The 20652-nt window shown below is 38.7% G+C and overlaps 2 protein-coding genes across 3 annotated transcripts; one reads left to right on the top strand and one right to left on the bottom strand.

Moving 5' to 3' along the window:
• Positions 1 to 201: 201 nt before the first annotated feature.
• LOC137808394 (sugar transporter ERD6-like 6) lies at positions 202 to 10032 on the top strand. Of its 2 annotated transcripts, XM_068609473.1 has the most exons (18): positions 202 to 815; positions 1254 to 1316; positions 1407 to 1496; positions 1610 to 1669; positions 1776 to 1841; positions 1941 to 2006; positions 2109 to 2184; positions 2751 to 2815; positions 2984 to 3076; positions 3169 to 3249; positions 3359 to 3443; positions 3909 to 3955; positions 4046 to 4108; positions 4216 to 4275; positions 9112 to 9177; positions 9269 to 9328; positions 9520 to 9634; positions 9708 to 10032. In XM_068609473.1, exons 1-18 carry the CDS (start codon positions 621 to 623, stop codon positions 9818 to 9820), a joined length of 1464 nt encoding a protein of 487 aa, XP_068465574.1. In that variant the 5' UTR covers positions 202 to 620; the 3' UTR covers positions 9821 to 10032. The 2 variants fall into 2 exon arrangements, 1 of the variants encoding a protein (XP_068465574.1); XR_011080705.1 differs by lacking the exons at positions 9520 to 9634; positions 9708 to 10032 and having other exon boundaries at positions 250 to 815; positions 4216 to 4301; positions 9057 to 9177; positions 9269 to 9334.
• Positions 10033 to 10738: 706 nt separating this feature from the next.
• On the bottom strand, positions 10739 to 13451 carry LOC137808393 (uncharacterized). Its single transcript, XM_068609472.1, has 4 exons — positions 12533 to 13451; positions 11270 to 11359; positions 11134 to 11201; positions 10739 to 11050 (listed from the first exon to the last, which is right to left on the bottom strand). The coding sequence occupies exons 1-4, from the start codon at positions 13184 to 13186 to the stop codon at positions 10921 to 10923; spliced, it is 942 nt and encodes a 313-aa protein (XP_068465573.1). The 5' UTR covers positions 13187 to 13451; the 3' UTR covers positions 10739 to 10920.
• Between the last annotated feature and the right edge of the window lie 7201 nt (positions 13452 to 20652).

The following is a 20652-nucleotide window of genomic DNA, read 5'->3' as shown; positions in this document are numbered from 1 at the left end:
TGCATTTAGATCAGATGGATAAAAAAGTATTTTTCAAACTTATATAAAAGGATTGAAAAAAAAATCATTGCATTTAATATTTTCCATGTAAAAATAATTTATTTTTTAATTTTGTATTAATTTTTGTAAAAATGGATTAAACTTTTCAGCTGCCAGTCAATTTTTCAGCATATATAAGTTGGTGACGAGGATTAGGCTTTTAGATTTGTTACTATATGCAGCACACATTAACGAATAATTGAGTTCCGTAAGTAGGAGCAAAAATCCAAAACAACAGCGCGATTGAGATCACCACGTCACTCACCAGATATTTTGAAACCACCAAAGCAAACCCAAGGCAAACCAGAGCAACACTCCACTTTGCCCTTCCTTCATAAATCAATCATAATTCCCTGTTTGGTGGACCGAATTCACAGTTTTAATTAAGCATCGAAACGTGACGCTTCTAGTCTCTCACTAACATCACAAGCGACACTACTCGTCACAGCTCAGCACAGCAAAGCAGCGTTCCAAATCCTCACCCCACGTGGGACATTTTCGCAAACATCTTGTACCTGCGAGTATAATTTGTTTCAGGTTTCGAGAGCCACTGGTTGGAAGTGGTTGGTTGGATTTTGAGGATGAGTTTCAGGGAAGAGGGTGGAGATGCAAGGGATCTTCAGAAACCGTTTCTCCACACGGGGAGTTGGTACAAGATGGGTTCGAGGCAGTCCAGCATCATGGGATCCTCTACTCAGGTCATCCGCGATGGCGCTGTCTCTGTCCTCTTCTGCGTCCTCATCGTCGCTTTGGGTCCTATCCAATTCGGCTTCACAGTAAGAAAACACCGAGGAGTGTGCATATACTTGATTTTATCTCACTTTTACAATTTGTTATGCATGTACTTGATTTTATTAAAATCATCAGATTTATTGCTGTGCTTTTTCATGGAATAGACATTTCTCGTTAGTTTAAAGGTGTTAGATAGCTTAAACAATTATCTTGAGTTCCAACATGATATACAACTGCGAAAAACATCTGGAAGTAGAACTTTGCCCGCAGGCGTTATGATTGGCTCTAGTGTATGTATCTATCAGTAAAAGGAGTAGGATACAGAATTTAGATTCAATGTAGCACGAATCGCGTGTTTCATGTAGTCCACCTCATCTATTGATGGATAAGATTTTTGTTAATGTTTGTTATTATTGGTAAAGGAGTTGGATAGAAAAAGGTCTTTTTTTTTTTTTTAATTATTTTGAATTTTTTTGGTACAGTGTGGGTATTCTTCTCCAACGCAAGGGGCTATAGTACGCGATCTAAAGCTCTCAGTTTCGGAGGTGCTACTATGTATATGTCTGTTCTTTTGATTATATTTTCCGTGGTTAAGTTTTAAAGTTTTGATGCTTAATATGTTGAGTTTTTTGTAGTTCTCTTTGTTTGGATCTTTGTCGAATGTGGGAGCGATGGTGGGGGCTATAGCAAGTGGTCAGATAGCTGAATACATAGGGCGCAAAGGGGTATTTTATTGGTTTATTTATTTTGTGTTTGTTTTGAGGACAACATTTTTCAAGGAAAATCTATTAATGTGAAGAGTGATTGGTGATTATTGGCATGTTTTTTAACATTGCAGTCGTTGATGATTGCTGCAATTCCCAATATAATAGGGTGGCTTTCTATTTCTTTTGCCAAAGTAAGTACGAGTGGTTTGGTTTTGATGCTGTGGTTATGGCTGTGTTTTTTTTAATCAGCAAGCGGCCATGGCTGTGTAAATCAGTGATGTTTTGTTGCTTTTTTAGGATTCCTCGTTTTTGTTTATGGGGAGGTTGTTGGAAGGTTTCGGCGTTGGGATCATCTCTTATGTGGTAAATTGGATCGACTTTCTTAATCATTTCTTTTGGTTTGGCTTATTGGTTAGAATGCTGAGTGAACGTGGTCTGGCTTCTGGTTTTTGTTTTTAATAGGTTCCTGTATATATAGCTGAGATTGCTCCTCAAAACATGAGAGGTAGCCTTGGATCAGTGAACCAGGTTGATATCCATTGTTGCACAACAATTCTCATAGTTTTATTTATTTATTTTTGTTTTATGTGAAGTTTAATATTCACTATTTTTGTAATTTTTCTGGCTCAGCTCTCTGTTACAATTGGCATTCTGCTGGCTTATCTGTTGGGCCTTTTTGTCAACTGGAGAGTGCTTGCAATTTTAGGTAAATTTGTAGTTATTTACTTGGCTCGGATTTTGTGGATGGATGAATGGAACTCTTAGGTACCTTGGTTACAAATTAGTTCCATAAAATTTTTACAGAAAACGGGAATATAAGGAATTTGTGTGTGTAGGGGACGAGCAACATTTATAAAATAAAATATGGTTCACCATGGGATAGGGGAGTACAATTTGATTGGGATAGAAAGCATAGATATGACATAATAATTTTAAACGTATAAAATTAGCATAAAATACAAATTTTAAATCAAACGAGGGAATCTTATTTGAAGAGTGAGCATGAGTTGTTGTTGACATGATAAATGCTGTAATTTTTCTAATTGATATTTTATCTCAGTTTAATATTTTTATAAATGAATGTAAACAAAATGTAACATGCAGTTAGAAGTATTCAAACCCAAATTGTCACACATGTCCAACATGGGTATGACACATAGATGACTACAATTTTGAAGTGTCTGCTACATGATGTTCTTAGGAAGTTACGAGAGGTTTACTTGGTTTCTGAAATCTAAATAATAACAAAAAATATTTTATGTTCTGCTGCAGGAGTTTTGCCTTGTACAGTATTAATACCTGGGTTATTTTTCATACCAGAATCCCCCAGATGGTTGGTATGGATAAGTTATGCATCATGCTGATCAAATTTCTGTACTTTTAATCTTTGCTAAAATACTTGTTCCTTCCTGAAAAAGGATGGCAAGGCATTTTATACTCTTGCTGATTATCTTTCTGCTTTTCTTTCATTTTATTTATCTTTCCTGATTGGTGGGGAAGTATAGGCCAAGATGGGGATGACAGATGAGTTTGAGACTTCTTTGCAAGTATTAAGAGGATTTGACACCGACATATCTGTGGAAGTTTATGAAATTAAGGTATTTTTTGGGTAATTTGTGTGGCTAAATTTTTCCAGGTGCAGCTTAATTTTTGTTTCTGAAATGCACTGCTAACCATTTTGCTTTTCTAGAGATCTGTGGCTTCAACAGGAAAAAGAGCTGCAATCCGATTTGCAGATCTCAAGAGGAAAAGATATTGGTTTCCCTTAATGGTATAATATGATGCTGTATAAGTTATTTTTTAAATCCTTTCTTCCCAAGCATGACTTATTGTCATTTATAAAAAATGTCGAGCATTCTTTGCTAATTGAGCTCCTGCAGATTGGTATTGGATTACTTGTTCTTCAGCAATTATCTGGCATCAATGGAGTTTTGTTCTATTCAACTACCATCTTTGCAAACGCAGGTTTAGATCTACCTATAAACTGTTGAATTATATTTAATTTTGGCTGACAATTTTATTGGTTGGGGGTGGGGATGTGCACCAAGGTGAGAGGAGGGTGAGTGATTGGTGTTCAATGATCTGTAGGGTGAAGGGAGTTTTTAACCTTCAAATACTCAAAATTCCTTTACATGAAGTATAGCATGGTTTGAGATGTTAGATATATGTTGAAAATTGTATCTGAATGGCATAAAATCCGCTTCATTAGTTCATTAAACTTACTCAGCTGATTTGAATGTCCTAATGATGTGTTTGACTGAAAGGAAAGTAAAGATGGCTAATTCTGATCTACTTTAGAATTTATTTTTTTTGGTTTGAGTGTTCACACACTTGGTAACAAAAACTGATTTTTGGATTTAGATGACAGTTTTATTGCCTCCCGGATTTCAATTGCTCCTGATATGGTGTTTAATTTCTGTGTTGTAACAGGAATTTCGTCAAGCGATGCTGCTACAGTTGGACTTGGTGCCATTCAGGTTGCATAATAAAGCCTAGGCTGCATATCATGTTTAATGCGAATATAATGAATGTGAATTCAGCTCTTATTATCAGCTTTCTTTTTTCAGGTCATAGCAACTGGAATTTCCACGTGGCTGGTGGACAAAAGTGGTCGGAGGCTGCTTTTAATAGTGAGTATGAAGCAAACTTCATTCTGTCATAATCGTTTTCTAATATCTACTACACTAAAATATGGTTATTAAGTTAAAAGAAATTTGATCTCTTATTACTTCTGCAGATTTCATCATGTATAATGACAGTTAGCCTTGTCATTGTTTCAACAGCATTCTATCTAGAGGTTAGTAATAGTAATGGTATTGTCTTTATTAAAGGAAAAGAAAGAATAGGGTAAATCCCTTGTGTATATTGAACACATAGGGTTATGTTTATATAGGAAAAAACATATGGGCTAAGCCCATTACATAAATATGAGATATCTAACAATATCTATAATATCTCATAATATCAAATAATATCTAATTATATCTAATAATATCTAACACTCCCCCTCAAGCTGGTGCATATAGATCATATGTACCCAGCTTGTTACAAATGTAATCAATCCTAGGTCCTCGTAAGGGTTTAGTAAAAATATCTGCTAATTGATTATTTGAATTAACAAACTCAGTCTTGATATCTCCTGATATAATCTTTTCTCGAATGAAATGACAATCAATCTCAATATGTTTTGTCCTTTCATGAAAAACTGGATTTGAGCTAATATGAAGAGCAACCTGATTATCACATATCAGTGTCATTTGAGTAACCTCTCCAAATTGCAATTCTTTAAGTAACTGTTTAAGCCAAATAAGCTCACAAGTAGCCGAGGCCATAGCTCTATATTCTGCTTCTGCACTAGATCTTGCCACAACACTTTGTTTCTTGCTCTTCCAAGAGATCAAGTTATCACCAATGGAGACACAATAACCAGAAGTTGACCTTCTATCAGATGGAGATCCTGCCCAATCAGCATCTGAATAACAAACGACTTTAGTATGGTTATTATGACCATATAACAAACCTTTTCCAGGAGAGCCTTTAATGTACTTCACTATACGAATGACTGCATTCCAATGATCTTCACATGGAGAATTAAGAAATTGACTCACCACACTGACTGCAAAGGAAATATCAAGACGAGTAACAGTGAGATAGTTCAATCTTCCAACTAATCTCCTGTACTTCTCAGGATCTGAAAGAGGCTCCCCCTGATTGGGTAGAAGCTTGACGTTGGGATCCATGGGAGTATCAACAAATTTCGAATTCATCAACCCAATTTCCTCCAAAATATCTAATGCGTATTTTCTTTGAGAGATAACAATACCAGTATTGGATTGTGCTACCTCAATCCCCAAGAAATATCTGAGTTTGCCAAGATCTTTGGTCTGAAAGTGTTGACAAAGGTGTTGTTTTACTTGTGAGATGCCATGGTGATCACTGCCTGTAAGAACAATGTCATCAACATATACTACAAGATAGATACACCCAGCACTCGAGTGACGATAAAAAACTGAATGATCGCCTTCACTGCGAGTCATACCAAATTGTTGAACAACATTGCTAAATTTTCCAAACCAAGCCCTAGGAGACTGCTTGAGGCCATATAAGGATTTGCGAAGACGACATACCAATCCAGAAGACTCCCCCTGAGCAACAAAACCGGGAGGTTGCTCCATATAAATTTCTTCCTGCAAATCCCCATTAAGAAAAGCATTTTTAACATCCAGTTGATAAAGAGGCCATTGTTGAAGAGCAGCCATAGCTATGAATAAGCGAACAGAGGCCATCTTTGCTACTGGAGAAAAAGTATCACCATAGTCTAAACCAAAAATTTGGGTATAACCCTTAGCCACAAGACGAGCTTTGAGACGATCAATAGTACCATCAGGACCAACTTTGATAGCAAAAATCCACCTGCAACCAACAACAGATTTCCTAGATGGTAAAGGAACAAGTTCCCAAGTTCCATTATTCTGAAGCGCATTCATTTCATCAAGCATGGCCTGACGCCAACCAGGATGGGCTAAGGCATCACCTACAGATTTTGGAATGGATACAGAAGAAATAGACGAAAGGCAGGTATAAAAGGGTTGAGATAGTCTATGGTAACTCAAAGCAGTATAATGTGGAGAGGGATTACGAGTAGAACGTATACCTTTACGGATAGCAATAGGAAGATCAGGTTCAACAGTCGGAGGTTCAACTATAGGAGCCGGAGGGGGATGAGGTGTTGGCACCAGAATAGAGTCTGCTGATGGACGATGAGACGGTTGACGACGACTATACACCTGAAGAGTTGGCGGCGGTGGTGAATTGTTAGGTGCACTAGGCACAACAAGAGGAATATTAACTTGATTAGATGAAGAAATTGAAGGAGAAGGACAAGACTTAAAGTAAAGGGAAGATTCACTGAAGGTGACATCTGCTGAAATAAAATAACGGTTTAAAGACGGTGAGAAACATTTATATCCTTTTTGTGATCTAGTGAACCCTAAAAAGACACATTTGTGTGACTTAGGAGATAATTTATCAAGACCAGGACTAAAATTATGAACAAAACATGTGGACCCAAAAACTTTGGGAGGTAAAGAGTGGAGAGGGTCATGTGGAAATAAAATAGAATGAGGAATTTTGTTATCTAAAACTGAAGATGGCATGCGATTAATGAGATAACATGCACTAAGAACAGCATCACCCCAAAAACGCTGAGGAACATCACCATGGATTAAAATAGTACGAGTTGTTTCAACAAGATGTCTATTCTTGCGCTCAGCTACCCCATTTTGTTGAGGTGTATAAGCACATGAAGTTTGATGAAGAATACCATGAGAAGCCATAAAATTTTTAAAAGAATGAGAAAGATACTCACGTCCATTATCACTGCGCAAAATTCGGATGGAAATTCCAAATTGATTTTTAATTTCATTGTAAAATATTTGAAATATAGAAAACAACTCAGAACGGTTTTTCATTAAAAATACCCAAGTACATCTTGAATAATCATCAATAAAAGTAACAAAATACTGAAATCCTAAATTAGACTTAATACGACTTGGTCCCCAAATGTCAGAGTGAACTAAGGCAAAAGGAGATGAAGCACGTTGTGAGACCCTACGAGGAAAAGAACTACGAATGTGTTTCCCTAACTGACACGACTCACACGATAAAGTAGACACATTAGACAAACTTGGAACAAGCTGTTGCATCTTGGCAAGACTAGGATGACCCAACCGAGCATGAATGAGTGATGGAGAATCCATAATTGCGCCAACATGTGCAGAGATCTGTAGTTGATAAAGTCCATGAGACTCACATCCGGTGCCAATCATCCGTCCCGAACTCCGGTCCTGTAAAGTAACAGAATCTTTGGTAAAAGAAATAACACAGTCAAGGGAACGAGTGAGACGACTAATGGATAATAAGTTAAATGGAGACCCAGGGACATAAAGAACATTATCAATAGATAAAGATGAAAAAAGATTAATAGTACCAACACCATGTGATGGTACCCTATATCCATTGGCCATGGTAATTGAAGGTAAATAACCCGTAGTAGATAGGGAAGAGAAAAAAGATTTATTACCAGTAATGTGATCAGTGGCACCTGAATCTAGAACCCAAGGGCCATGGGAAGTGGAGTGAGTGAGGCCAACAAAAGATGTACCTGAATGTGCAACAGAAACCGTGGAACTAGGGTTCTGACGATCCTCATACCATTTAAGAATTTCATTGAAAATAGCAGGCTGACTTGGGGTATCAATTGAAGTATGGTCCATGGTAGAAGGTTGCACAGGGGCAATTTGAGCAACCGCAACAGATCTAGGAGGACGACCATGTAAGGCATAACATCTGTCAATTTTGTGGCCAAGTTTGCCACAATGGTCACACTTGTGACGCCCTTTGCCCGGCTTGTGAGGGCGAGTACGATCATTATGCTGAGATACTAAAGCAGAAGAGTCATCAACATGAGACGTTATATCAGCGGTGTGTTTACCTGGCACGCGCAAAAGGGTAGAACAAGTGGAAGTAAAATTGGGCACAATAGGAGATCCCAAAATTTGATCACGAACCTGAGAATAATCATCAGGAAGACCATGTAAACCCAATAACATGAAGAACTTGGATCTTTGTTCTAGTTCTTGAGAAGGAGTAGAGGCAGGAGGTAATAACTCATTAAAATCATGAAGAAGAGCATGAAGTTTACCTAGATATTCTGCCATTGTACCATCAAGACGTTTGGGAGCAACAATTGTGAGAAGATTTTGACACACACCATAAAGACGTTGAGTATCATTGGTATATAATAATTTTGCTTGTTCCCAAACTTCTGAACATGTTTCATAGGTACGAAAAATTTGTTTTAAAGATGAGTGAATGGTCGATTTGATAACAATGCATAATTGAGCATCAATTTTCGACCAACGAACAACCTCATTTTCAGGAAGAGTAGGATGAGTAAGATGATCAACATAACCTTGACTCTTAAGCCATAATTTAATATCTGATGCCCAAGTGTCATAATTGGTTCCATTCAATTTGTCAATGGAAAGATGAACATTGACGTAATTAGTATAAATAGATGAATCCGACATAATGACTGAAGAAGAAGCCATAGTGGCAGCGGAAGCGGAAGAAGCCATAAAAGATAAGGACAAATCCAGTCACCGGTTAATTGGCGGGAGCAACAAAGATGAAGGCTCCGACAGCGATTCCGGCGGCGTCTCCGGCGAAGGTCCGGCGAAGGTCCGGTGAAGGTCCGGCGAGACAGTGGGGGTGGTGGCTGAAAAATTCCAGTGAATAGTGGATTCACCAATAAAAATTGAACCCTAAACCCTTAACTCTAACCTTATGCTCTAGATACCATATTAAAGGAAAAGAAAAGAATAGGGTAAATCCCTTGTGTATATTGAACACATAGGGTTATGTTTATATAGGAAAAAAATACATATGGGCTAAGCCCATTACATAAATATGAGATATCTAACAATATCTATAATATCTCATAATATCAAATAATATCTATAATATCTCATAATATCAAATAATATCTAATTATATCTAATAATATCTAACAGTCTTAATTCAATTTCATAAGACTACCTATGCTTTTAACTATTTTATTGATTGATACCAGGGGGTTGTATCAGAGGATTCACATCTAATCAGCATTTTAGGAACACTTTCTGCTGTTGGACTTGTGGTATGTTTCTTGGATTTGGTTGGAGTTTCTTTGTACAATTTGCAATTTAAGTTTTTAGCATTCGTCTGATTGACGATCACGAATGTTGTAGGTTATGGTGATTGGGTTCTCTCTAGGTCTTGGACCCATCCCTTGGCTGATAATGTCTGAGGTATGAAATACTTTCAGCATTCAAAACAAATAATCAAAAGGAGGAAGAATCCAGTAATTGTTACATTATTTACTATTTAGTTAATTCTGATAGGTTTTCTCGTTTTTCTTTTGATCTGAGCCACCATGCCACTTTTGGATATTGAATCATGATTGCAGGTCTCGAGTTAATTGTTTAATAATGCATTTCAGATACTTCCTGTGAATATAAAGGGGCTTGCTGGCAGTATAGCAACAATGGGAAATTGGCTGATTGCGTGGGTGGTCACGATGACAGCTAACATACTTTTAAATTGGAGCAGTGGAGGTGAGTGTGTGTATAATGTCTTTCTTGTATGCTTATATCAATATCAATGCAATGCTGACTTTACTGTCTACAGGGACATTTACAATCTACGCAGTAATAGCTGCCATGACTATTGCTTTTATAGCGAAATTTGTCCCAGAGACCAAGGGAAGAACATTGGAAGAAATTCAGTTTTCCTTCAGATAGATATGTTTTGGGAGAGCACACAGGTAGTCTGTCTCGTTTAAACTTAAATGAGGAGTCCGATATCATGTGTTTTTTAGGTCTTTGTATTTATTATGTATCAAATTTTGTGTAACAAATGAAGGGGGTGAAAAATCTGTGCAAGTGTTCCTTTACTGTACAAGCTACTGATAATTTTTTTTAAATAATATTGTAGCAAAAGAATGAGGGAAAAACCTTCCTAGTCATAGTGTATTTCCTATTACGAATTGTGTATTTTGCCAGGGAATAGGTGCCTACGGTAAACATGGGGTCATAAATTAAAGCAGTAACTCTGTTATTCACCTGGATGACTTGAATTACTACCTAATAATATTCTTATTGCGTAGTTTTGGCTGCTTCTCCTATGTGCGTCTAATCAAATTAAGAAATACAATGATTGTGGTTGTTTTCACTCTATCAAGTGAAAATAGAGTGTTAATTTATCACGGTTCTGTACATTATCTAGGACACAATTATTTTGTATAATGTATTTTATTTTGAATTATCTAGTACACGAGTCTCGTTCAATTGGCACTTAAAAATTATTATTTTATTATAAATATAATATTTTATTTTAAAAAGTGATAGTTGAATGGTTATTTTTTTTCAGTTAGAGTGTAAAGAAACTTTATTCTCTCTCTTTTTACTCCTTTAAAACCTAACATTTATTGCAATAACTTGTAGTTAAATTTATAATTTATCCTAAATAATAAATTAAGAAAAATATCATTATATTAATTTCTATAGTTTTATTGGAGATAATATTTAATAGATAATATATAATGGATATATAAAATTTAATTTATAAGTTGATTTTATAAAGTTGAGTTATAGTTAATAATATTTTTTAATAAATTTTGTTTCATTCAAGTGCTTAACAACCTTTTAATATTTCAAAAATTTAAGAAAAGCAATACTTTCATTTCAAAATTTAAAGTAAAACAATAATTGAAAAAGGAAGGAAGATACATAGGAAAAGTAGTGTATAGGTGTTTAGAATATAATGAATATGAGAGACAGCGTAGGTATTAGATATCTCCTCCATCTTAGGGTAAAGAAGAAGATGTAATAGATTGAATACGTTAATGATTATTGGGAAAGAAGGAAGCAAGAAAGTGCTTGAGGCATCTATTGTAGACACAGGGTCGCTCCAGGTGAACCAGGTGACCAGCTTTCTCTATGCATTCAAATGTTGTGCCATCCCCCAGTTCTCTGTCATTCCATACATCACTCATGTTAATAATATTCACTGCAACTACTCTAACAAACAACAATAACTAGGCTTCTTCCCTTACTCTTTCATATTTTCTGCAAGCTCCACTTTGAAAATTTGATCATTCTTGCCCCATAAGAGATGTATTCTCTGCAAAGTAAGCACGAAGGTCATGCATCTAGAGCTAGCAGTGCAAATTACTGTCAATTTTTTACTACCTGTGGAAAATTGTGGATGACGATATCTTTGTTGTCAACTACTAAGCCCTCCAATAATTCACCCCGTTCCTTTCTATTCGTAAACATCGCCTGCAAATAATAATCCCACAACAAAACTTCAACCATCTTTACCATCAAGCTTTCAAACATGTATGTTTTACGCACAGAAACTGTTTTTTAACTTCACTTTCCACCCGGGACTCACTCTCCTTCATTCTTTGGAATAATTCCATCAACTTTGTAGAAAAAAAAAATGAGACATCTTCCAAATGCTACTCTCATTGGTTCTGTTATATATATCTTATGGTCTGCACGTGCCTTGACATTTTGTGAGTGGTTAGAGTGTTTATAATTTGTCTTGACCAAAGCTTCAAGCTAGACCGTCTACTCTTTTGGAAGTTAATTAGCAAACTTTAACTATATAAATAAGATCTTATAATGAATAATTATCTTTAACTTAAAATCAAAAGTTCATTATGTTCTATTGTAATTTCATATTCTTTTCTAGTGAATTTCTGACCGTAAAAATATATCAAATTTAAATTTTTCTGTCTGATTCTTCATTTAATTTTAATATTTACCTTATTTTATTATCGTGAACCATTTGTGTAGAGTTTAGTGAATTTGTATGTATTTCTTTACACAAACTAATAAATATACTGATGTAAGGTGATAATCAAAATCCTTATTTTCAAACTTTGGTATGTAACTGCTTATTAGGTGAAGGTGGTTGAACTAATCGACCTTCTTCTTTTCGTCTTTGTCGCCATAAAATCATGGTACCTGTGTTGTTTCCTTTATCAAATGGCTTTGTAATAAAATTTGCTGACCCTTTTTAAAGTACATGTACTATTTTGAGGCTATTTTAATATGGCTCACGTACTACTGTTTATGGAGTTATATATCTCCTTTGGTGATTTCCAGTCGCTCAGAAACACCAAACATCCCCACTCTCTGTGTTCTCCATTTCTATATTCAAATTAATGGCACTCTCTTCCTTGGTGCTGACATGGTCTTATAAGTGTTAAGCTTGTATAAATGATTATGCAAAATCAATTATGCCATATGTTTATGAAGAAATGGATAGAGTTATATGGAGAGAATTGTTTTTTTTTTCAAAAGCAAGAAATATAAGGTATAAAAAAGTGTGAAAATGATTAAGACTAAATATTAATTTATTGAATTATTAAATAATAAAGATGTTTAGGTTTTGAAGTGTGAAAGTAGAAGCAGTGGGAAAATAAGGTATAGATAGAGAGATACCTGGAGAAAATCTTTGTGCAAACGATTGGGAAACCAGAGTTTTTTGTGAGCAGCGAGGGACAGAAGAGCCTTAAGACCCTTAACAGAGTTAGGCAGCAAGAGATCCGAAGAAGAAGAGAACCCAAGCTCTTGCAGCGAGGTGCTGCTCACTGAGTCCGTCATGGCCAAAATGGAACCAGAAATAACCATGCCTTCAACCATTTCAGGCCACATCTCAGCCATCTTAAACGCCACCATTCCCCCATAACTGAACCCAACCACTATGCATTTCTCCACCCCAAGTTTCCTTAACGCCGTCACCAAACACTCCGCTTGAAACCTTGGGGACCTGTCCGCCTTATCGGTGGCAGACCCTCCGAAGAAGAGAAGATCAGGAACATAAACAGCGTACTTTTTCGTCAACGCCCCCACTTGGAACTGCCACGTCACGATTCCTTCCGCCGCGAAACCGTGCACCAGAACCACCGTGGGCTTGCTGGGCTTCGCTATAATTTTGGGCTTTTCCTCCTTTTTCTTGGGCTTCGTTATGGTCTCAGAAGGGACCCAGAAACTCATCACGGTCCCGGGCTCAATCTCCACCGTGTACGGCCTGATTCCCGCCATCTTCATTAGCCCATGCAGCAATGGCCTCTGCGCTGCCACAAGGTTCACCATGCTCTCTACTCTCTCTCTCTCTCTGTGATCACTCTACGTTAAGCTGTGAAATTGTTGAGAATGGAGAAAGGTTTATTATATTGGAGAAAGGTTAACTTAGATTAGTGAGGTTTGGTGCTGGGTTGTTATTACTTGCCACACACAGAGGAAAGATACTAATGATAATTTGACAACGAGTAAATTTTTAATTAAATGATATAAAAAATTTAAAATAATAACATTAAAAAGTTATAATGTAATTATATAAAAAATTGGAATTTTCAATATATTATTACTTTTTACGAAAGGACAAATTTCAAGATATTGGTAGCTAACTGCATTTTTTTTAATTTTTGCCAACTACAAAAATTGTAAATGTAACAATTGCGTACACCAATATTTTTGAAGGTCTTGTTGGTTTTGATGAATTAAACGTAAATTATTTTGAATTTGGACTCTGAAAAAAGAAATAGCTATCTTTTTGTTTTTTTTTATCGGCAATAGCTATCTTTTTGTAATACTTCTTTTCATACATGAAGTCTTTCATAAGTCGATATAGAATATAAGTCTCTGAGTTAGGTGTTAAGAAATGTGTTTATTTGTCCAAGATATCAAGCTATGTGTTGCTTCAATCTATTAGCTAGGCAGAGTTTTTATAAAAATGAATATGATCCCACACCACAGCACCGTTCACATGAATAAAATCTAATCAAAGGATTTGTACAGCTTTCTTACACGCAATCTCGGTTATGCATATATATATATATGTTCGCTTAACAAAGTTTTGTTGTAGAACATACAACAACTTTGTTTAGTTTTGATGAACCACCACATCGCCTAATAGTCCAACGTTTTGCTTTTGTGGACCCTTGCCCATCCATTTTGGTGAGAAATTACTTGTGGACTTTAAACCATCTCTCCATCTTCTAATTTGACTTTCATATTTGAAAGGATGCTGATGGGTACTTTAATATAATTGTTCTTAGAGGGATTAACATAAAACTAAAATAACTACTTTGATTTTCCCCTCCTCGCGGCCTTCCGGTTTCTTCTAGTAAATGTCTTTATATGTTTTCATATATGGTTATCTCAAACAAACTCTCTCAGACAACTGGGTCTAAGTTCTTTTAGACAGGTAGGTTTAAGCTTTCTTAGTCAGGTGGGTGTCATCTTCTCTCATTCAGGTGGATGTACCTACAAGCTATTCCGATGATAAAGTCAAGATCAATTAGATTAAGTTGTAATATCTAAAAAACACTCTAGTGAGCCGTTAATAAGTCACATATTCATACTGTTTTTTAGGCTTTTACTTTCTGTACCTTATATTTGCTTAGTATATTTTTAATATTTTGGATTTATCCGTTAGACTTTGATACAATATCAAAGTTGTTTTATTCTTTTATCTTTTTCTAATTACACTTGGTTTCTGTAAGATAATGGTCTCTCACTCTCTTGACCTTTCGAATATTATTAGTGAGTATTTCCAAGACAATGCAATAATTATTATAAGATAATCCTTATATCAATACAATTTTCATCATATTTTACATTTGAAACTATCTTTTTCGTCAAACTATCTTTTTTTCTAGGGATGACAATCTGGATTCACTTTATATTCTGACTTGGTAAAAAAATCATATTAGACAAGCCGACCCACTCTTAAAAGAGAATCAAGCATATATTGAAAGAATAATTTTATTTTAATATTTCACATCTTTCATGTATCACATGAATTTATCATTGACAGTAAAATTTTTAAAAAGCTAAATAAACATAAAATTAACATCTACATAAAATAAACATGTTAAAGTTAAATCTTTCATGATAAGAAAACATAAAAGGAAATTATTATCAAAGAGAAACTATAATAATTAATCATCATCTTTTCTTAAAAACATCATTATTGTTATTTCAATAATATTGAAATATAATATATCTTATTTGTGAGTGATGGTTCTTGAAGAAATAAACGACATGGATATGATACACTGAAATGATATTACAAAAGTATCTCACACTAAGGAGAGAATGTTAATATGAAAGATCGAATCAAGGATTGGATCACCCCTGAAATAATTCATATTTATTAAAAAAAAAATTGCTTTTAAAAAAAATTATATGGAAGATCGAATAAATATGTTTCATAATGTGTGAAAAGAAAGTTTTCACATATTCTCGTATATGATAGATTGAAGAGTGATTCAAAGACACCATGGTATTTTGAGTGCACAAGATTCACAGTTCTGTCATTAATTTTATGTCTTGTGAATTTGAATAAGGAAGTAATAAATATTTCACTTTGTAGAACATTTGAAGGAGATGCTACCAAGTGAACCTTATAAGATTGTGTATTGTAATGAACAAGTTCACTTCACGATGCAACTTCTTAATGAAAAAGTAGTGTTCCTCAATTATTATTTTTTTTAAAAGTTGTGACTCATGACTTTATTTTATAGAAGAGCCAAAAAAAAAATGATGAATCCAAAAATATGCTATCTTGATCATATAGCCTTGGCATGGGCAACATGAGATGTTAGTGCCATGCATGATATAAAAGGGCTAACACGTTGTACACTGCACCTCCATAGCTTCTTTTGTCACTCCATACAATATGTAAAAATATTTTTTTTATCCTTCTTGTGTCACCCCATAGAATAGCTTCTAGATGTAAACCGGACACATATTTAAAAAAAAACTTTTGGATTACATAATCCGGAAGCTAAAAAGATTTTTGGATTACATAATCCAGAAACTAACCATGCTTTAGAAAAAATGCTTCTAGATTATGTAATTTGGAAGCTAATTACAAATTTGAAAAAAGACTTCCAGATTACGTAATCCAGAATATTAAAGTGAGGTATTTTTAGAAATATAAAATTTTATGAAGGTGAGAGAAAAATATATGGAGGTGCAGGAAGAAACAGTCCACGTTGTATTGTAATGCAAGGCCCATTTGCTATCTCCACTTTAGCACCTGTTCTTAATTATAACCATATCTTTGGCAAAAGTGATCTAGAGGAGTTGGACCACACCATGTTCTGGGCTTATATATGGAGCTATGAGAGGGATCTGTGACTTTATATATTGCTCCATACTTGCCTCCAACTGCATCTTTGCCAAGCCAATGCCACAATCAACCAAGACTTGCCGATTTCATGCTCAATTGGATTTGGCACGCCTGCATCAGTCTATCTTGGTCAAAACAAAATCACATCAGTATTGTGAAAAAATCTCTCAAATAGTTCAATCCACATATTACCATAGATTTTTCCCAAGATTATCTTAAAAGCAACATCTCCATTTTTCTATTTGAATTTGTCCATATTGTTATATCAATTTTGGGTCTTTAAGAGTAGGGTTGATCCAAGTACCTCATGCCCCTCTACCAGAGAATAAGTACATGCTTGCTTTTTCGTGTATATATATATATACTTATATTAGGGTCGCTTCTAAATTATGAGACCATGACAAAAATAATATAGCAGGTAGGCCTGTAAATATTTACAAATTTAATATGCAGACGGTGATGGAGCTATTGACAGCGACGGAGGTGACAATAGTGTTGGAGCGGGCTTTGTTTCTGGCTTCTCTGGAAATAATTTTGTTTCATTTATCTTGGTATGTTTTTCTAACTCCCTTTTTAAGAAGGAAGAAGTAATGTATTTTGTAGAAGGGTGTACCGCCCTGGTAGTCGGGAGTGATGACGTGGCATCCTGCTACAGTATAGGCGTGTTGGCAAGGCGCCAGGCTGGCAAAAGGGAAGGAAGTCGGGGGGCTCGTGAAGCCGCCAGTACTTAAGTTGGCGTGTTCCGATCTCCAGCATATCAGAATAGGCGATCACCAGGTTAAATACGAAGTCGCCAGATGTGAACTCGGGCGACCAAGCAGTTGGAGATCGCCGGAGAAAGCACATCGCCGAAGATGAAGGAGAAGCAAATTATGAGGGCGACCGGCGAGACCACAGGGAAGGTGTATGAGGACACCCTAACTCGCCAACTCCAGTAGAGATCGCACTCCCAAGTTAGCTATGCACTAGGCAGTACCATGCATAAGTAACTTAGCCAAAATGAGAGTAGAAGCAGCGCCAAGTCAAGGAGGCTCCAGATGATGGCACGTGTACGACTGGATGCAAGCCACGTGTCCAGGTCTGTAACTGCCAGGAGAGAGAAAACAACCAGGTATATAAGAGTTCTCAACAAACTTTCTGAGGTACGCACGTTCAGTATGTACTCTTTACGCTTGCGAGTTGTAGAGCTGACTGTGAGAGAGGATTTGCACGGTTCTTGTTCTCTTAGTATTTGGTGATTCGGTCACTGACTTGAGCGTTGGAGTGCGATCGGCCGCAGCGGCGCCGCTCTGTTTCTTTGCAGGTTCTTGAGGTGGATCTCGAAGAGGAACGGAGGTGAGAAGCGGTGCGCATGTCGATCCTTTGACGAGGCAGTTTCCAGCGTTCCGGTCAACAGGCAGGATCATCAGGCACCCACCGTGGGGCCGTGTAAAACTTGCTCCCATCCACAGCGTGAGTTCTTGGAAGTTTTCGAAGTTTTCTGCATGGTTGTGTGCTGGTGCAACCATCGTTCGCTGTTTGCTTGAGTTTCGTTCGGTGAATTCGCGTTTTATACCGTTCGTTTGGCTTTTCGATCGGTGGAGTGAGGTTTCCTGCTGTTTACACGAAATTTGTTTGGTGGAAGTTCGAGTTCTTTCGCTCGTTTGGTTGTCCGTGGGGAAGCGGTGGTTTCTGGTGAAGTTGTGGTTTTCTTTGAAGGTTTACGGTGTTCTTGAGTTCTCTTGCGCAGTTTCGCACTGTTTTCTCCGATTGATCGCTGACTCGATCGTGGTTGAAGTGTCGTTCGCTGCATTCTGAGATTCGCTGAGTTCATGAGAAAAATGAGAAGCAATCGTTCAAGTTCAGTTGCGCCCGTTGCTGCCGAAGGCGTCGCCGCCATGACCATGGCGCAGATGGCAGAGATGATGCGTTCGTTGCAGGCAACTGTGGAAGCCTCACGCGTAGAGCAGGCGAGAATACATGAGGATCTGGTCGCCGCTCGAGCCAGGAACGAGGAGCTTAGCAAGGTGACTGAGGAGCTGCGTCAAGCTCTTCAGGAGCAGCAAGGGCGTTCTTCTGCTGAAGAGGTGGCGCCGTCGACGCCACCTCGTGTTTTCCCTATGCCTTTTGTTCAGGCGATTACTGACACGCCTATTCCCACGAGCGTGGTTCCGGTTAAGGCTGTCTTTACCGGCGTGGAGGATCCAGAGGCTCATCTAACCACGTTCCATACGCAGATGATGTTGTCGGGAGGGTCAGACGCCGTCTACTGCAAGATGTTCGTGAGTACGCTCCAGGGAACGGCGATGGAGTGGTTTGTGAGCCTGCCTAACGGCCACATAACCAATTTTCAACAGTTCTCGAAGATTTTTGTCGAGCAGTACATCCTGAATAAGGCACCGCCCAGGGTGTCTTATGATCTGTTTGATATAAGGCAGTACCATGGAGAGTCCCTCAGAGATTACCTGAATCGCTTTGGAGCGCAGATGGTCAGATCGCCGGCCAAGGATGAAGAAATGCTGGTCTATGCCTTCAAGAAGGGCGTGCAGCCAGGACCATTCTGCGAGGCCTTGATCAGGGCTCACCCCGCGACGTTTGCTGAAGTCAGGCGACTTACGGTGGCTCACATCGCCGACGAGAGTGAAGTCGCCGAGAAGAGAGGAAGCGTGGCTTCCGCCAGGCCACGCGCCCAGACCAGGATCCAGCCGCAGAGGGTGCTGGAAACAGCGGCGGCGGCCAGGAAGGACCAGAGGACTCGCCATCCTTACGACAGGAGGAACAAGGGAAGGAGCCAGGGGCGCCAGCAACCAGCACGCCGGGAATACAATCGCCCGCCTAAGCACAAGTTTGTCATGGGACTAGCGGATCTAATCGCCATTCCTAATATATCTGCTAGGTTGAAAGCGCCTGAGAAGGTGGGCGACAAGGTGCTGGGGTCAAAGCCGGATGCCTAGTGTGAGTTTCACCAAGGTTTTGGCCACACTTTGGACTCGTGTTTGTCTTTGGGATATCAGCTCGACGATCTGGTTAAGAGCGGGTTCCTAAATGACTATCTGCTGGACAGGAGGACGGGGGGAGCGTCGAGTTCCCAGCCAGCAGGTGGAGAAACCCAGCAACACGAGATGCCTATCCACGGGGAGATCCACACCATTGCAGTGGGCTTCTCAGGTGGTGGATGCACCGCATCGCAGAGGAAGAAGTACGCGCGATCGGTGATGACAGTGGGTATGTTTGAAGATCACTCGCCGGAAGTGGACATTACGTTCACCAAACAGGATCTTCGGGACGTTGTGCCCCATGACAACGATCCCATAGTCATTTCGTTGGTTACAGCGGGAAGGAAGGTCCACAGAGTTCTGGTGGACCAAGGAAGCTCGGCAGACGTGATGTTCTAGCCGACTTTCACACAGCTGGAGTTGCCCCTTGACCAGCTAAGGCCCTATGGAGGGTGTCTATATGGGTTCGCTGGTGACCAGGTGGAGGTCAGGGGGTACATTGAGCTGAGAACCACGTTTACAGATGAGGCTGGATCGAGGACGGAGAAAATCAAGTACCTCATCGTAAACGCTCCTTCAGCATACAACATCCTGTTGGGAAGGCCCACGCTTAACAGGATAGGCGCCATCCCGTCGACTCGGCACATGAAGGTAAAGTTGCCGTCCATGGAAGGGGTGGTGATCACGATCAAGTCTGATCAGAAAGAAGCGAAAAAGTGCTATGAGAATAGCCTGAAAAATAAGAGATCGGTGAGTTATGTAACAACCACCCCACCTCCCGGTGTGAAGCCCAGATCGACGGTAACAGAGGAGGCCGCCGGAAGAGATGTGGAGATGGTGGACGCTGAACTGGGGGAGAAGGATGTTGGTCTGGAGGAGGAAGAGGAGCGGAATCGCCCTGAGGAAGCGAGGGAGCAGGGAATCGCCAGGGCGGTGATCGCCAGAGAATTCAGGCCAAAACCTGTCGAGCAGTGGCTCGAAAAGGAGATCGGAGGAAAGATCTTCAAGCTGGGAAGATCTCTGGAGGTCGAGCTCCAGGACCAGATCGCCGAGGTGATTGAGCGGCATCTGGACGCGTTTGCATGGTCCGCTTCAGACATGCCCGGGATTGATCCCGACTTCTTGTGCCATCATCTGGCGATGGACAATTTGGTGAGACCAGTGCGACAAAGGAGAAGAAAATTCAACGAGGAGAGGAGGCAGGCGATCAGGGACGAAACACAGAAACTCCTCGCTGCAGGCCACATCAGAGAAGTCCAGTACCCTGAATGGCTGGCAAATGTCGTGCTGGTAAAGAAGAGTAACGGGAAATGGCGCATGTGCGTCGACTTCACCGACCTGAACAAAGCTTGCCCAAAGGATTCGTATCCTTTACCAAGCATAGATGCCCTGGTCGATAGTGCTGCAGGGTGTAAGTTGCTGAGTTTCCTGGATGCCTTCTCAGG

This window comes from Phaseolus vulgaris, chromosome 3 (assembly GCF_000499845.2).
Source record: "Phaseolus vulgaris cultivar G19833 chromosome 3, P. vulgaris v2.0, whole genome shotgun sequence".
Lineage (NCBI taxonomy): Eukaryota > Viridiplantae > Streptophyta > Magnoliopsida > Fabales > Fabaceae > Phaseolus > Phaseolus vulgaris.
The sequence above is the reverse complement of the archived record's forward strand: the minus strand, read 5'-3'. Positions and strand labels throughout refer to the sequence as shown.

What these genes read in the sequence shown, in the direction of transcription:
- LOC137808393 (XM_068609472.1), bottom strand. Translation starts at nt 13,186, where the DNA reads ATGGTGAACCTTGTGGCAGCGCAGAGGCCATTGCTGCATGGGCTAATG. An exon ending in TGCACAAAGATTTTCTCCAG is followed by an intron (nt 11,360 to 12,532) that starts GTATCTCTCTAT and finishes TATTATTTGCAG; the next exon opens with GCGATGTTTACGAATAGAAA. An exon ending in TCATCCACAATTTTCCACAG is followed by an intron (nt 11,202 to 11,269) that starts GTAGTAAAAAAT and finishes CTTACTTTGCAG; the next exon opens with AGAATACATCTCTTATGGGG.
- LOC137808394 (XM_068609473.1), top strand. Translation starts at nt 621, where the DNA reads ATGAGTTTCAGGGAAGAGGGTGGAGATGCAAGGGATCTTCAGAAACCG. An exon ending in CTATCCAATTCGGCTTCACA is followed by an intron (nt 816 to 1,253) that starts GTAAGAAAACAC and finishes TTTTTGGTACAG; the next exon opens with TGTGGGTATTCTTCTCCAAC. An exon ending in AATACATAGGGCGCAAAGGG is followed by an intron (nt 1,497 to 1,609) that starts GTATTTTATTGG and finishes TTAACATTGCAG; the next exon opens with TCGTTGATGATTGCTGCAAT.